The 17714-nt window shown below is 41.2% G+C and overlaps 1 protein-coding gene across 3 annotated transcripts in view; it reads right to left on the bottom strand.

The window, feature by feature from the left end:
- The window catches only part of PLD5 (phospholipase D family member 5), a 339966-nt gene that overhangs the window by 38101 nt on the left and 284151 nt on the right, over positions 1-17714 (bottom strand). For all 3 annotated transcript variants that reach the window (XM_015535224.2, XM_042976136.1, XM_042976135.1), the window contains one exon: positions 2161-2358. In XM_015535224.2, the coding sequence (XP_015390710.1) occupies positions 2161-2358 (198 nt within the window). The remainder of the gene's footprint in view (positions 1-2160; positions 2359-17714) is intronic.

The raw sequence follows: 17714 nt of genomic DNA, 5'->3' as shown, positions 1-17714 counted from the left end.
TTTTTAAGAGTCAGAATTTAGGGGCACCTGGGTAGCTCAGTCGGTTAAGTGTCCGACTTTGGCTCAGGTCATGATCTCATGGTTTTGAATTTGAGCCCCACATCAGGCTCTCTGCTGTCAGCTGGGGGGCTGCTTCAGATCCTCACCCCCCCCGCCCCTCCCCACTCAGGTGCACATGCATGCACATGTTGTCTCTCTCTCTCTCTCTCTCAAAACTAAATAAACATTAAAAAAAGAAAATTTAAATGTATGCAAAACCCAAATTCACGTCTCTAAGATTCAAACCGTAAATTGAAAATCTAGCAATTATCTGAAATTTGCTTACCATTCATTTCTTTCCTGTTGCTTCCCATCTGTTCTACTGGAGCTGGCTGAGCACCTGTCCTTTCGGGCATCATGTCACCCTGTTACCTTCTCTGCATTAAGGGATCCTTGGCAAACTTCCTATTGTGACTCATCTACAAATTCAGGATACTATCTGGCCATCTTGTCTTACAGGGTTGTCTTGAGAGAAACTTCAGAAATGAAACTGAATACATGAAGTCATTTTGCTAGTAAAACACCCCATACAATATGCTATTGCTGACCTCCACATATTAAAAAGAAAAGGCTTTTTCATTTTGATGAAAATCTTTCAGTCTATTTTCTGCTATTTGCATTTATGTGAATTTGTTAAGACAAACAACTTCAACATCCTCGTTTGTCTCAATTGCTACATGTCTAAATTTTCAGACTGTGCTTTCATTTTAATTGACAAAGAGGTCAGAATTCACTCTTCAGTGACACGTTCTTCAGTGATATAAAAATTGTTGGCATAAAAGCACTCCTGTCAGTGGGGGACCAGCATGTTGAATTGGGAGCATGGTCTTAAGAAATTTATCTAGGCCCCAGGATCAATTCAGAAGGCTGTTTCAAATCAAAATTCTAAGGTCTCACCCCAGGTCCAGTGGATCAGATCCTGGCCTGGGCAATGGTGGGAAGCTGCATATCTGCATTTTATTTATTTTATTTTATTTTATTATTTTATTGTTTATTTATTTTTGAGAGAGATAGAGACAGCACAAGCAGGGGAGGGGCAAATAGAGAGGGGGAGAGAGAATTCCAAGCACTGTCAGCACAGAGCCTGATGCAGGGCTCAGTCTCAGTAACTGTGAGATCAAGACCTGAGCCCAAACCAAGAGTCGGACACTTAACCAACTGAGCCACCCAGGCACCCCATGTAAATCTACATCTTAAACAGGATCCCCAGCCAGTTCTTAAGTTTTTAAAGTTTGGTGGACCAGGGTTGCAGGCACAGATATTCACATTGCCCATTCCCAGTGACCCGGTGGGACAGCAGTGGGTGGTAGATGTGGGAGGTGGGGAGTGGCGGTTTTCAGTGTAGTCAGAGGCCTGAAGCTGTGCCCTGCCCTCTGGGCCTCCTCCCTCAGCCTCGATCAAGTACAGTTCTGCTTTTATCTGTTTTACACACCAACATGCCTCAGATTTTTTCATCAAAGGTTTCTATTGCTGAAAACAAGTCTGACAATCACTGAAGTAGGGCATGGAAAATAGGATCTGGTTCAGGAGACCTGGGAGCTGGTGCCTGTCTTGGCTCCTGCCATGAGGGTCTTTGTGCTAGTAGATAAGCCTCATCCCTTTGTCTGTAACGGGGTTACAAAGCTGGGTCTACCTTAACAGATGGCCAGAGGGATCAATTTAGATAACACTAAGCATAAGGAACTAGGGATGAATATTAACATTCATTATTGTTATCACTAGGGACAGCATATGATTAGGCGTAAGAGTGGGTGTATCTCGGGGCACCTGGGTGGCTCAGTCGGTTAAGCTTCCGACTTCCGCTCAAGTCATGATCTCACAGTTCGTGAGTTCGGGCCCCACGTCGGGCTCTGGGCTGACAGCTCAGAGCCTGGAGCCTGCTTCGGATTCTGCGTCTCCTCTCTCTCCACCCCTCCCTTGCTTGCATTTGGTCTCTCTCTCTCTCTCAAAAGTAAATAAACATTAAAATAATTTCTTTCAGAAAAGAGTGGGTATATCTTACCTCGTCAAGGGGTGGGACAGAACTGATCTTTAGAATTCAGGCTTGCCCATCACAAGATCACACTCGAACATTCCAACTTCGGAAGAAGGAAGAGGAGGAGCGAGAGGGCAATGACTCACCGACACAAATGCTTGAGATTTGGTGTCGTTCAGCTGAAGCTGCAATTTCTTTTCGTTGTCATAGACTCCATAGAGCCTCTTGGACCAGGTCTGGGGCACTCTGCTCTTGAATTTTAATGAGCTATACAGAGCGAATATCCTCTGTAAATCCAGGACCAGGCAGCTACAGTTGTAGAAAATGACACCGAGTTCTTTCATCTGTGAAATTAAAATAGAAAGCATCGGTGCCATGTACGACGGGTGGCGCTATTTTCAGAGAAAGAAAATGCACAAGAATGTAGTTGTAGTGACTCCTTCTCTCACTGCTGTTATACAGAAGTGTGTAGATACAGGCATGTTACGGTGTCTGGAGGGGATACGGTATAAAAAGGTTTCAATATTTCAGGAGAACTTTGGCTTGCGTTTTTGCATTTGGGGTCTTATAGATAAGTTTTCCATATTCACTTCCATTTTTACATCAGCTCTTCAGATTCATTCCCTTAAAACACTTTCGCGTCCGAATCCTTAAATCGTGCGGCGGCACCCAGGTTTTCATGGCAGCATCGTGGAACGGTTGACATCGTGGATTCTGAAGTCAGACTGCCTGCAATTAGGCTCCAGTTCCACAGCTTTCTAGCTGTGTGACTTTGGGCAAGACTCACCATCTCCGGGCCTCAGTTTCCTTCTTCCATAAAACTGGGTTAATAGTGTTTATCCCACACAGCTGCTGTGATGCTTAAAATGGTCAGTACCATTAAAGGGCTCAGAAGAGTGTCCATGACTTGTAACTCACTAAAAATAGGTTAACAATTGTTAGTTACTCTTAGTAACACTGCACAAGCCTCAGGAGGAACATCCCAATACACCCTTGCAACTAAGGGACCAGAGAAGAAAGGGAAGCTCACCAGGGTAAGCAAAAACACTTGCCCCGAGTGAGAGATCTTATCAGCAAGAGATTGAGAATTTAAATTCAGGTTTCTGACCCTTGATCCAATACACCCAGGAACATAGCAGCACTGGCTTCATCTGAGTCTAGGATCACTTTGTAAGAGTTACAGATGATTTCCAATTTAGTCAATGAAAGTGACAAAGTAAAATTGGTCCAATACACCCGGGAACATAGCAGCACTGGCTTCATCTGAGTCTAGGATCACTTTGTAAAAGTTACAGATGATTTCCAATTTAGTCAATGAAAGTGACAAAGTAAAATTGGTCCAATACACCCAGGAACATAGCGGCACTGGCTTCATCTGAGTCTAGGATCACTTTGTAAGAGTTACAGATGATTTCCAATTTAGTCAATGAAAGTGACAAAGTAAAATCGGGGTCATAAAAGACAGCACAAAGACACATGCCCAGGGAGGGCAGTGCTAGGGACGCCTGGGCCCTTTAGAGACCTGAGTCTGACTCCCCTCCTATGTCTTCCTCTAGCTCCCCAGTGAGGACTCTACTCAGGATTACAGAAGACGTCACCTAGGACTCCCTAATACAGTATGTCATGGAGGTATTTCCCTGTTCATCTATATCCTCCTGGAGTTGTTCCACCAGCTCCAAAGTGACTACAGAATAGATGCACACACATTATTTAATCTGCTGATGGACTTGTCCCTTTTTTTCTCTAGTGCAAAAAATAAAGCAATGGGCATCCTTATACATATATCTTTGCGCACCTGTGGAAGTACTTCCCCAGTATAGATTCCTAGAATTGGATGGACAAGCAGAAGGACAATAAGAGGCTAAGGAAGTGGGAGGAGATGGGGCGCTTAGGTGGTTCAGTCACTTAAGCATTGGCTCGGGTCATGATCTCGTGGTTCATGGGCTCAAGTCCTGCATCAGGCTCCATGCCGGGCCTGCTGGGATTCTCTCTCTCTCCCCATCCCTCTCTGCCCCTTCCATATTTGCTCTCTCTCAAAATAAATAAATAAACTTAAAAAAAAAGTGGGAGGAGATAGGGCAGGGTGGGTGTATCAGGCATGTGCAAAGGCACTGAGGCTGGTGGGGATACAATCAGAGCTGTGTGGCTAAAGCTGAATGAGCTAGGAGAGAACATGTATGTGTGTGAGCGTGTAGACATTTTTTGTTTAAATTTATTTATTTATTTGAGAGAGAGAGAGAGAGAGAGAGAGAGCACATGAGCAGGGGAGGGGCAGAGAGGAGAGAGAGAGAATCCCAAGCAAATCCCAGAGAATTTTGCACTGCCAGTGTGGAGCCCGGTGCAGGGCTGTGAGACCTGTGAGACCATGACCTGAGGCCAAAACCAAGAGCCAGAGGGAAGCTTAACGGACTGAGCCACCCAAGCGTGCCGAGATATTTTTTTCTGATGGCAGAGGGTAACACTGTAGGGACAGGGGTGGCAGATCCTCAGGGGCCTTTGAGCTGGGATAAACAGCTTGGCATTTATGCTGAAGAGCCTGGGGAAGCAGGCAAGGAGGGTCGGGGTGTGAACTGAAAAGGGCCGTTGGCTGTGCTGTGGAGACAGAAGACAGGGTGAGGGAGCTAGGGTACAATATTCAGCCCCAGGCCTTGGTGGTAGGAGGCAGAAAGATTTACATGTTCTTAGGTGTTTTCCAATCTCAGAGGCTTCAAAAAATTGTCTAGAGTAGATGCTAATGATGGCTAATCTTGTGCCAGGTTGAGGACTGAGCCCACCCAGCTGTTTGCCCACAGGGTCTCTGGAATATTCGGCTCTGCATCTGACCCTTACCCTTTTGTACCTTTTTGGGTTAGATCAACACTGCCACCTTATCTTCTCCTGGGGAGCCTTTTGCATTTCACATTGTTCTAGTTCAGCAGGTATAATACCCAGGCTCTTTGTCTGGGGTGGCGGTGGGTGGGAGAATCTGAGATCTGCCTCCCGTGTGGGTAAGGAGCTGTCCTCAGGACCAGGGCCTCCCTGACATGCTTCTTCGTCTGCCAGACTCAGGCAAGGTTAGTGCACATCCAGGGGGCCCAAATTCTCTGGTGGGGTTTGGCTCATAAAGTCAGCCTTGCCTCTCCGGGTTCAAGACATCAATTTCCTGCCCAACTTCATCCCCTGTAGCACTGCCTGACCAATCCCGCCAAGGCTGCCTCGAGAAGAAGGACTTGTGCTGTGTGTCAGGATGAGCTCCTCTCAGTATCTGTAGGATTGTGGCTGGTGACCCTCCCTGGTTTTAAATTCGGTGGAGGCACATTTGCATCTTAATCCTGCAACTTGCTTGTTGACTAGCCTTGGGCAAATTACTTAATTCTTAAATTTCAGTTTATTGTTCAATGAGGACAATATGGGTCTCCCAAGGTATGCAGTTAGAATAATATAATTTTGATAGCTAGTGTTGATGGAGTGCTTAGTTGGTGTGTGTACTGGGTTGAATAGTGCTCCCTCCCCCCAAATTCATTTCCGCCCGGAATCTGTGAATGTGACCTTCTTGGGAAATGCAGTCTTTGCAGATGCAGTCAAGATGAAGTCATACTGAATTATGGTGGGTCCTAAATCTAGTATGACTGGTGCCCTTATAAAAAAAGGAAAATTCAGGCAGACGCACAGGGGGAGGGCTATGTGAAGACGGAGATTGGAGTAACACACCTACAAGCCAAGGAACACAAAGCATTACCAGCAACAGCCAGAAGCTAGAAGGAGGTGAGGAAAGACTGTCCCCTAGAGCCTTCCGGGAGAGAGGGGCTCTGCCAACACCTTGATTTCGCACTTCTAGCCCCCAGAACTGTGACTGAATAAGTACGTTCCTGCTCTTGGAAGCCACCAAGTTTGTGGCTAGTTGTTATGGAAGCTCTAGGAAACATACACGGTGCCTCATCGGCTTTGCTCCTGAAAGTGGGTCAGGTAGATACAGTGTCCATCCCCATTTTACAAGGGGGAAACTGAGCTTGGATAATTTGCTCCCTGGGAGATGACACAGCTGAGATTTCAACTCGGAAGGCTGCATGCCTAACCACTATGATAATACCCCACTTAGCACCTGGCTAGAATACAGTCCATGGTACCTCCTGCTATCAATTCTGTGAAGCTTTTTCTGGCCAATCCATTGCCTGCTTTGTCTAGTACTATACCTGTTGCCTACTTCTGATGTGGCATGTCTTACACTATATCATAATTAAAACAAATTATGTGTCTGTTTTTCCTAAGTGACTCTACAGTCTCTGAAGAGACTACGTCAGGTTCATAGTTTTTTTTTTCCAGTGCTGGATTATAATACTTGCCTAGAAAATGTTCATTGAATGAATGCCTGCCCTTGGAAATGAATAAATGGTGGTCAGAGATGAAAACAAGTTCCCTTCTGAATCCAGGAGCCCAAGCTCCAGGTTAGCCCAATGCCTTCTGATCCTGAGTACATGAATTTAATAAGAATCTCTCTTCTGGTACCGAAGGAGCAGAAAACCTGGCGATGGCCACACCCAGAGACCCGCCCGGAAGATTTTCACAAGCATGGTGCTGAGTGGTCAGTATCAGTGGCAGGCCTTACATTGGTCAGTGAACTAACTGTCCTCTAGACATGCTTCCTGCACCTACCAACATGGGACACAGAGACCAACATGAGCTTGTCTTTTGAATGCAGACTGCCTTAAACAGGTGCACACTATCCAAGTCCCAGTGGAGTCTAAGACAGAATACTACTGAAAGTAGAAATCTAGGGGATCATTTGATTTTTCACCCAAAGGGGAACTCATTGATCATTATTCTTTTTACTATGTTTGGATCTCATTGGTATCCTTTGGTTTTCCCACCTCAGACCTTCAGTGTTTTCAGGTGACTTGTTCACACATGACAAACATGTATTTTTGAAGACCTCTGATCAAAGGCTGAATAAGAATGCCACGCTTCCCTGTCCACCTCTTTACTCAGGAATACATATCTGCTAGTCTTCAAGTGGAAGTTATGCCCCTTTGTTGTGGTTGGGGCAGATTAAAGCAAATAGTAGTTGTTGGGGAACAAAACCACATCCTCCCCACACCCTGTCATTCTCTACTGATTCTGTCCTGATATGTAGAATGATATTAAACGTAGTCACAACACTACTGTGAGCTTCCCATAATTGTGAAGAAAGACAACCACTTTTTAATGATATGACATGATGCATCTGGGTAAGTACTAATATAAAATTTGACATCTAGAAGGGTGCCAGGATGGCAATTCTGATAGCCTTTCCCTGCAAGTGAATGAGAGAGAGGTCTCTCAATATGACTTAATCATGACACATGACACAGTAGGTCATCTCCTGGAACGGGCTCTGAAGACAGACTAACTCCACCATGAGAAGGCACTTAACCTCATCTGTAAATGGATGTACATCAAAGGACCACTATGAAGGATAAATGGAACAAAATGCATGTAAAACACTCATCTCAGTGCCTGGCTCAAACAGTGTTAGCTTCCGTTCTACCAAGATCTAGCTTTCTTCTGCTTCTCCTGAGAAGGATGCTTCTACTATACTCTTGCTCTAAAAGGGGCACAAATTTGTTTGAATTAAACAAAAGAGGTGCCAAAATTCTTTATCCATGTCCAATTTTACTTTAGCCACCAACAGATTCCAGACACTTTAGTCACAAGTGTGAGGGTAGGAAGTCACTCCTCAGACACCATTTGTGGTAGGTAGACTTGGTGCCAGAATGGTCACAACAGAATAGCTATTTCAGATGTATGAAATACGACATTTTCACTTGCTTCTCTGGGTCAGCCCTTACTGGTCTTGAGCTTGATCCTTTAGCAGATGATCGTGGGGTGGCAGAAGGACAGCACAGTGGCTGGAACAAATTGGTGTAAGAAAATAGTAAGGTGCCACTGGACAGAGCTGAAGAAGGACACCACAAGGAAAAGGAGTACACTGAAGTGAGACCATGGGGTGATGTAAATGGCTGGTGAAGGATCTCCATGGGGGCAAGAGAATGACTAAAGGTTTAAGGCAGGACAGTGACAAAGTAGCACGGTTGTACCAGCTTTATGTGGACTTCTCCACTGAAGTCTCAAACCTGGACATGCAGGTCATTTGTGAAAGCCTCCAGCCTTACATGAAGGTGGAGGGAATAGTGACCTTTGCCTGAGCCTATGGAACTCAGTGCCCAGACCTTTGAGGCCAACTTCCCTTAGAAGTCACCCCACTGGGGAACCAGCTTGAGAGTAAAAATTTAAGGCTCCGGTCATTGGGTTTCCAGGGAATTTATAATTTTCAATAAATTAAAAAAATAATTTATCCAATGTTTAAATTACCAACTAGATGTCAACAAAGAGGATGTACAGGAAACATACCTCCACAAAATGAAGGCTGTATATGAAAAACCCACAGCTAACATCAAACTCAGTGGTGAAAAACTAAGAGGTTTTCCTCTAAGGTCAGGAACAAGGCAAGAATATATCCACTCTTGCCACTTTTATTCCACATAGTATTGGAAGCCCTAGCCATGGCATTTAGATAAGAAAAAGAAATAAAAGGCATCCATATTGGTAAAGAAGAGTTAACCTGTCATTATTTGCAGATGATATGATACTATACATAGAAAGCTCTAAAGACTCCACCAAAAAGTAATAGAACTAATACATGAATTTAGTAAAGTTGTAGCATGCAAAATTAATACCAGAAATTGGTAGCATTTTTATGTTCTGATAAGAACGTAGCAGAAAAATAAATTGATAAAACAACACCATTTGCAAGTGCACCCAAAAGAATAAAATGCCTTAACCAAGGAGATGAAAGACCTGTATTCTAAAAACTATAAAACGTTGATGAAAGAAATTTAAGATGACACAAACAAATGGAAGGGTATGCTATGCTTGTAGACCGGAAGAATTAATATTGTTAAAATGTCCATACTACCCAAAGCAATCTACAGGTTCAATTCAATCCCTATCAAAATGCAAAGAGCATTTTTCACAGAATAAGAACAAGCAATACTAAAATTTGCACGGAACCCAAAAGACCCTGAATAGCCAAAGCAATCTTGAAAAAGAGGAACAAAGCTAGATGTTATCACAATCTCATATTTTAAAATATACTACAAAGCTATAGTAATCAAAACAGTATAGTGCTGGCACAAAAACAGACACAGAGATCAATGGAACACAATAGAGAGCCCAGAAAAAAACCCACACTTTTGTGGTCAATTAATATATGAAAGAAGAGGCAAGAATATAAAATGGGGAAAAGGCAGTCTCTTCAACAAAAGGTTCTGGGAAAACTGGTAAACTACATGCAAAAGAATGAAACTGGACCATTTTCTTTCACCATCCAGAAAAATAAACTCAAAATGCATTAAAAACCTAAATGTGAGACCTGAAACCATAAAACTCCTAGAAGAGAACACGGACAATAATTTCTCTGACATTGATTATAGCAACATGTCTCCTAAGGCAGGGAAAACAAAAGGAAAAATAAACTATTGGGACCTCATCAAAATAAAAAGACAGTGGGGGCGCCTGGGTGGCTCTTTGGTTGAGCGTCCGACTTCGGCTCAGGTCATGATCTCACAGTCTGTGGGTTCGAGCCCGGCGTTGGGCTCTGTGCTGACAGCTCAGAGCCTGGAGCCTGCTTCCGATTCTGTGTCTCCCTCTCTCTCTGGCCCTCCCCTGCTCATGTTCTGTCTCTCTCTGTCGCAAAAATAAATAAAAACATTAAAAAAAAAAGACAGTGAAGGAAACCATCTACAATACAAAAAGACAAATTACTGAATGGGAGAAGGTATTTGTAAGTGATATATCTGACAAGGGGTTGGTATCCAAAATATATGAAGAAGTTATACAACTCAATACTAAGAAAACAAACAATCCAATTAAAAAATGGACAGAGGCATCTGGGTGGCTCAGTCAGTTGAGCATCAAACTCTTGATCTTGGCTCAGGTCGTAATCTCACGGTTTGTGGGTTTGAGCCCTGCATCGGGCTCTGTGCCCACAGTGCAGAGCCTTCTTGGGATTCTGTCTCTCTTCCTCCCTTTTCGCCCCTCTCATGTGCTCTCTCTTTCTCAAAATAAATAAAATAAATTTAAAAAATAAAAATAAATAAAAAGTGGATAGAAGACCTGAATAGACATTTTTCCAAAGAAGATATACAGATGGCCAACACACACATGAAGAGATGCTCAACATCACTAATCGTCATGGAAGTAAAAATCAAAAGCACAAGAAGATATCACCTTACACCGGTCAGAATGGCTAAAATAAAATTTAAAAAAAAGACAAGAAAAGATAAATGTTGGTGAGGATGAGGGAAAAAAGGAACCTTCATGTATTATTGGTGGGAGTGAAAATTGGTGCAGCCACCATGGGAAACAGTATGGAGGTTCCTCAAAAAATTAAAAATAGAACTACCATATGATCCAGTAATTCCACTACTTGGTACTTACCCACAGAAAGTGAAAACACTAATTTGAAAAGGTACAGACATCCCTGTTTATTGCAGCATTATTTATAATAGTTCAAATATACAAAAAACCTGTATCCATTGATAGATGAATGGAAAAGAAAGATGATATATACATATATATCATATATAGATATATGGTATCATATATAGATACCATATATAGGTACATATGTATATACAATGGAATAGTACACAGCCATAAAAGGGATGAGATTGGGTCATTTGAAACAACATGGATGGACTTAGAGGGTATTATGCTAAGTGAAATAAGTCAGGCAGAGAAAGACAAATACCATATGATCTCACTCATGTAAAATCTAAAAAACAAAACAAATGAATAAACCAACAAACAAAAAGCAGAATCAGATCTGTATAAACAGAACTGATGGTTGTCAGAGGGGAGGGGAGCTGGGGATTGTGCAAAGTGGGTGAAGGGAAGTGGGAGATACAGGCTTCCAGTTATGGAAAGACTAAGTCACAGGAATAAAAGGCACAGCATAGGGAATATAGTCAATGGTATTGGGACAGCTGACAGCTACACTTGTGGTGAGCATAGCATAACACATAGAGAAGTTGAATCACTAGGTTGTATACCTGAAACTATTGTAACATTGTGTGTCAACTGTACTCATTTTTTTAAAAAAAATACCAACTAGATGCCAGCTTTGGAAAACAAGTGTCACAGAGCTCTGTTAGTGCTACTTTATGAATGGGAATAAATGAAATGTTTTTTCAAAAAAAATTTTTTTTAATGTTTATTTATTTTTGAGACAGACAGACAGAGTGGGAGCAGGGGAGGGGCAGAGAGAGAGGGAGACACAGAATCTGAAGCAGGTTCTAGGCTCCATCCAACCTGTCAGCACAGAACCCGAAGTGGGGCTTGAACCCACAAACCGTGAGATCACGACCTGAGCCGAAGTTGGATGCTTAACTGGCAACCACCCAGGTGCCCCAAAATGTCATTCTTTCTTAAGGAAAATGAATTTTATCAAATATCAAATTAATATATTTAAAAAATTAAAAGAATGTAAAAGACTGGCATGTGGAAACATCCTGACAGTTCTATCATACATGGGACACTATTAATTTTCTGTTCAGCAAGAGTGTATGGTTGCTTTCCAGACCCATAGCAGTGGTCAAAATGTATGTGCTAGGCTAATTACATTCATGACCTGATTATATCTGTATCTATATTTACATCCATGTCTATAAACAGATCCACATCCAGATCTACATCCACATCCACAACCAGGTCTACAATTATATCTACGCTTCCATATTCATCTCCAACTACATCTCCGTCTCCATCTACAACTACATCTACACCTACAACTACAATTACATCTACATCTACAACTACAACTACATCTACATCTACAACTACATGTACAACTACATGTACAACTACATCTACATCTGCATCTACAACTACATCTACACCTAGAACTACATGTACACCTCCATCTACAACTACAACTACAACTACATCTACATCTCCCTCTCCATCTCCCTATCTTCTTCTGCCAGCCAAGCACCACGACAGGTCTGAGGCTACAGCAGAGAACAAGTCATACTTGGTCTCTATCCTCAGGGATCTTGGAGCACAGACTATGGCAGGGAATACAGACCAAACCATGAAGGTATGAACATTTGGTATTTTATGAGAGCAGTCCATGTTTTGAGGTGGATGTTCTTATTCAATGTTAGAGATAAAAGCACTGAGACCCTGGTCACTTTTCTAATATGTAGCAGAGCTCACCTGTGACCCAGTTTGTTCTGACTCCTTAGTCTGTTCTTTCCACTGCATCACCAGACTGAGGCTGTCTGCACCCCTATATCCTTGGGGAAACTTCCCTAGTACTTTCTTCCATTCAAAAGGAATTCTTTAGTTAAAGAGGGGTTCACTTGCTCTACCAACCTCAGGACACTTCTGTCAAACTGAGTGTCTGGAGAGACAGGCTGGAGATCACCAACTAGAGGTGGTTCTAAATGTGAATGTCAATACTTGAACAAAATCTGACTCTTGATGGAGGCATGGAAGGTGGAGGGCAAGAGGCTGTAATTGAGGCAGAGCATGTTTAGGTCAGGCTTGGAGTCTCACTGAAGTCAATGGACAGTGTTGTTTTCAAGACTCACTCCAGTTCTCCATGGAATATGACAGGTAGCTTGGCTGGATTCCCCTGGGAAATCCAGGATGATGAAAGCAGATGTTTCATGAAAGAAAAACGAGAGCAAATCTTTGTCAAATGTTTGGGCTTAGAGACCAGACAGAGTTGTATTAACATCATGGTTCTTTAACTCATGAGCTGTATGACTTTGGACTAGCTCATCAACCTCTTTATTCCCCTGAGAAAGATAATAGCAGCTCTTGACATCTGGAAGCCAGCATGGGACAGCCAGCTTGGCCTTGATGTTTTAAGGAGCTGGCCTGGTGCTCACAGCTGTGCCTTGGTGTTCTCCTGTTAAACATAAGCCATTTCTAGTACACTAACAACAAAACAAAAACAAATGTTTTGTCTGGATACAGACAAAAACATGAGCACTGTCCAAACCATGAAAAGGACCAAAGATCCCCCCATATGGTTTTGCCCAGCAAAACCAACTCTAGTTTTAGCTTCACTGGATTCCCTCTCCCATATAGATAAGATTTATTAAGACACCCAATCATAAAATTGCTCCTATTTCATGATACCATCCAATCTTGAGCAAATCCCTGCTTCCTAAAATCTTCCCCCGAATCACCTAAGCCTTAGTCCCATAAGTCCTTTCTCAAACCTGCTTATTGAGACACCCCTTGTTTTGCCACAGTGTGTGCTCTCCCTTGTAACAAGCAACTTGCTCAACTTCAGCATGCTTGCTGGTCTTTGGCTGGAGGGTAATGCCACCACCTTATTCTCATGACAACCACTTAATAAGGTTGTTGAAGACAGACAGATCAGGGCAGCAGAGCACAGAGACCAGTACTCAATATGTATTGACTGTTGTTTTTCTATTTTAAGTCATATTATAGAGGGAAGTGTTAGGTATTCCATATTGTTCCAGTTGTAACAGCAAGTTGCCTAGGTAGCAGATCAAGAGGTATTTAGGGGGAAGGAATGAATAAAGTCACTAACGGCTCTTGTGCAAAGGCATAAGGAAGTGCTGCATTTTGGGAAGGGGCTTCACCCTTTAGAACCCAAGGTCCAATAATGCTCCTCAGACACTTTCAGTGTTGCTCTGACTTCTGGTCTCTGAATGTTTTATGTATATATATATATATATATATATATATATATATATACATATACACACAATATATATATATATATATATATATATATATATATACACACACACACACACACACCATGTTTTGGAATGTACACCATTAAACATTTTAATTTGGTATCTGGTGAACTAATTATTTAAAAGCTAGTGAAAAAATTGGTTTCATATTTAGATCTTTAATCCATTTTGAGTTTATTTTTGTGTATGGTGTAGGAAAGCAGCTCATTTTCATTCTTTTTCATGTAACTGTCTAGTTTTTCCAGTGCCACTTATTGAAGAGAGTGTCTTTTCTACATTGCGTATTTTTGCTTCCTTTGCCATAGATTAAGTGACCGTATAATCATTGGTTTATTTCTGGGCTCCCTATTCTGTTCCATTGATCTATGTGTCTATTTTTATGCCAGTACCATACTGCTTTGATTACTACAGCTTGGTAGTATGATCTGGGATTGTGATAACTCCAATTTTGTTTTTCTTTTTCATTTCTTTCTTTCTTTTTTTAGATTGTTTAAATCCAAGTTAGTTAACATACAGTGTAATAATCATCTCAGGAGTAGAATTTAGTGATTCATCACTTATATATAACACTCAGGGTGCATCCCAGCAAGTGCTCTCCTTAATGCCCAACACACATTTGGCCCATCGTCCCACCCAGCACCCCTCCAGCAACCCTAAGATTGTTCTCTGTATTTAAGAGTTTCTTATGGTTTGCCTCCCTCTCTTTTTTTATCTTATTTTTCCTTCCCTTCCTCTATGTTCATCTGTTTTGTTTCTTAAATTCCACATATGAGTGAAATCATATGATATTTGTCTTTCTCTGAATGACTTATTTTGCTTAGCATAATACATTCTAATTCCATCCATGTTGTTGCAAATGGCAAGATTTAATTCTTTTTGATCACCAAATAATATTCCATTGTATACAGGTATACACCACATCTTCTTTATCCATTCATCAGTCCATGGACATTTGGGCTCTTTCCATAATTTGGCTATTGTTGATAGTGCTGTTATAAATGTCGGGGTGCACGTGCCCCTTCGAATCAGCATTTTTATATCTTTTGGATAAATACCTAGTAGTGAAATTGTTGGGTTGTAGGGTTCTTCTTTTTCATGATTACTTTGGCTATTCAGGATCTTTTGTGTTTCATACAAGTTTTATATTATTTGTTCTCATTCTGTGAAAAATGTTGTTTGTATTTTGATAGGGATGGTATTATATCTGTAGATTGCTTTGGATAGTATGAACATTTTAGCAATATTGGTTCTTCCAATCCATGATCATGAAATATCTTCCATTTGTTTGTGTCCTTCAATTTCTTTCATGACCTAAATTTGAGACCTGAAACCATAAAACTCCTAGAAGAAAGCACAGGCAGTAATCTGTTTTACATTGGCAGTGGAAACATTTTTCTAGATATGTATCCTACAGGCAAGGGAGACAAAGGTAAAAATAAACTATTGGGACCTCTTCAAAAGAAAAAAACTTTTTGCCCAGCAAAGGAAACCATCAAAAAACCAAAAAGAGCCCACTGAATGAGAGAAGATATTTGCAAATGATATATCCAATAAGGGGTTAATACCCAATATACATAAGGAACTTATAATACAACTCAACACTAAAAAAACCCAAATAATCCGATTAAAAAATGGGCAGAGGACCTGAACATTTTTCCATAGAGGACATATAAATGGCCAACATATACATGAAATGATGTTCAATATCACTAATCATCAGGGAAATGCAAATCAAAAGTACGAGATATCACCTTACACCTGTCAGAATGGCTAAAATCAAAAACACAAGAAATAACACGTGTGGCTAGGATATGGAGAAAAAGGAACCCTTGTGCACTGTTAGTGGGAATGAAAATTGGTGCAGCCACTGTGGAAAACAGTATGGAAGTTCCTCAAAAAATTAAAAATAGAACAACCATTTGATCCAGTAATTCCACTGCTGGGTATTTACCCAAAGAAAACAAAAACACTAATTTGAAAAGATACATACATTTCTATGTTTACTGCAGCATTGTTTACAGTAGCCAAGATATGGAAGTAACCCAAGTGTCCACTGATAGATGAATAAATAAAGAAGATGCAGTATATATAAAAAATGGAATATTACTCAGCCCCAAAAAGAATGAGATCTTGACATTTGCAACAACATGGATGGATCTAGCAGGTTTAATGGCAAGGGAAATAAGTAAGATAAAGACAAATACCATATGATTTCAGTCATATGTGGAATTTAAGAAGCAAATGAACAAAGAAAAAAGAGACAAATAAACAAAAAACAGACTCTTACAAAGAACAAACTGGCTGTTGTCAGAGGGGAGGTAGATAGGGGGATGGGTGAAATAGATGAAGGAGATTAAGAGGTACAAACTTCCAATTACAAAACAAATAAGTCATGGAGATGAAAAATGCAGCATAGGGAATATAGTCAATGAGACTGTAGAAACTCTATTTGGTGACAGATGGTAACTACACTTACCACAATGAGCATGGAGTAACGTATAGGATTGTTGAAGCATGTTGTACACCTGAAACTAATATAACACTCTCTTAATTATACTTAAAAAAAAAACCTAATGGAAAAACTGAAGTCTAAAATAAAAATTCTTATTTAATGGCACCATAATTATGAGTGATGTTTGTTTCTTTAGGTATGATCAGATGGAGAGAAGCATGTTTATGAACATTCTCAGCACTTAGTATCCCCAGGACTCTCCTTATGTACCATTCATCATCATCAAGATGCAAATGGGCACTGTCTCTCTGTGCACTCTCTCCAGACGTTCTCCAGCTACTAGTGTTACTAATGAGTCTATTCTAAACAAAGATGTAGTGTTCCTTTTTCTCTGTTGTGTAAGTTGTTTTTCATGAGCTTTTCTCCACAACTCCTGACATCAATCTTCTGTGTGACTACATTACAGCTTCAGAACCTGAAGGGAATGGAAGAAGCCAAGCCTGGCCCTCTAGAGATAAAAAAGGAATTACACTTCCTCTGAGTACCATCCTCTGAACTTTACGATGACTCAAATCCATTTCTAATTATACATATTTGGTTCAGGCTGGTGTTGATTGAAGATGGGAAAAAGGACACCAGCTTTCATTTTGTATTTTTTTCAGCTAGAGCAAAAATCCAGGACAGGTTTATGAACAAATCTTAAAATGATGGCATTTTAAGAATGGGAAAAATATGTGGTGAAAATAACACAGTTTGGGGTCCTGAAAAGCTTCCATGTCTAGATTATCAAAGGAATAAAAAGCTAAAATGATTGACTGATTGGCTGAGGTTCTCTTACTGTTGTCTTACTAATAAGACAAACCTTATCTACTAGACATCTGCCCCCTGCCTGCTGGTGGGCTGCTCAGCTGAGCATAGCCACATGCCTGCCATACTCTGGTCACATGCCTACCATGTGCCCTCTGGGCATCTTCATGGGCCACCCTGAGTTTTTAGTTCAATCACACAGTTGACAGCTGATTAAATGGTCCAACTGTTTGAATAAAATAATCTTGAAAAAGCTGGAGACATCACCTAATGATTCTTTGGAAGATTATTATTCTAAACAAAAGATAAATTATCTTTTCCACAAAATGGGTGTCTAGTTAGTGACCAACCCATGGAGTTAAGCAGGCTTGGAGCCTCTAACAGCCCAGAGGAAGGGTCACGACATCACCTAAAGCTTGAGTTCTACCAGTGGTTCCATCTGTCCCTTGCACTAAGATGTTAAGGGGAGAACTTTTGTTGGCATGTGGGGTTGACACAATCCAGGAGATGCTATCATCCTACCACTCAGGGGAAAATAACAGCAGTACTAATTATCACTGCACTTACAGTGCCCCATGCATTGTTCTGGATGCTTTACAAGCCTGTGTTTGTTTAAATCTCACAACAACCCATCTTATAGGGAAGGAAACAGAAATGGAAAGAAGGACTTGCCCAAACACAG

The sequence above is a fragment of the Panthera tigris genome, chromosome F3 (genome assembly GCF_018350195.1).
Source record: "Panthera tigris isolate Pti1 chromosome F3, P.tigris_Pti1_mat1.1, whole genome shotgun sequence".
NCBI lineage: Eukaryota > Metazoa > Chordata > Mammalia > Carnivora > Felidae > Panthera > Panthera tigris.
Note: the sequence above shows the minus strand (reverse complement) of the source record. Positions and strands in the feature narration are given on the sequence as shown.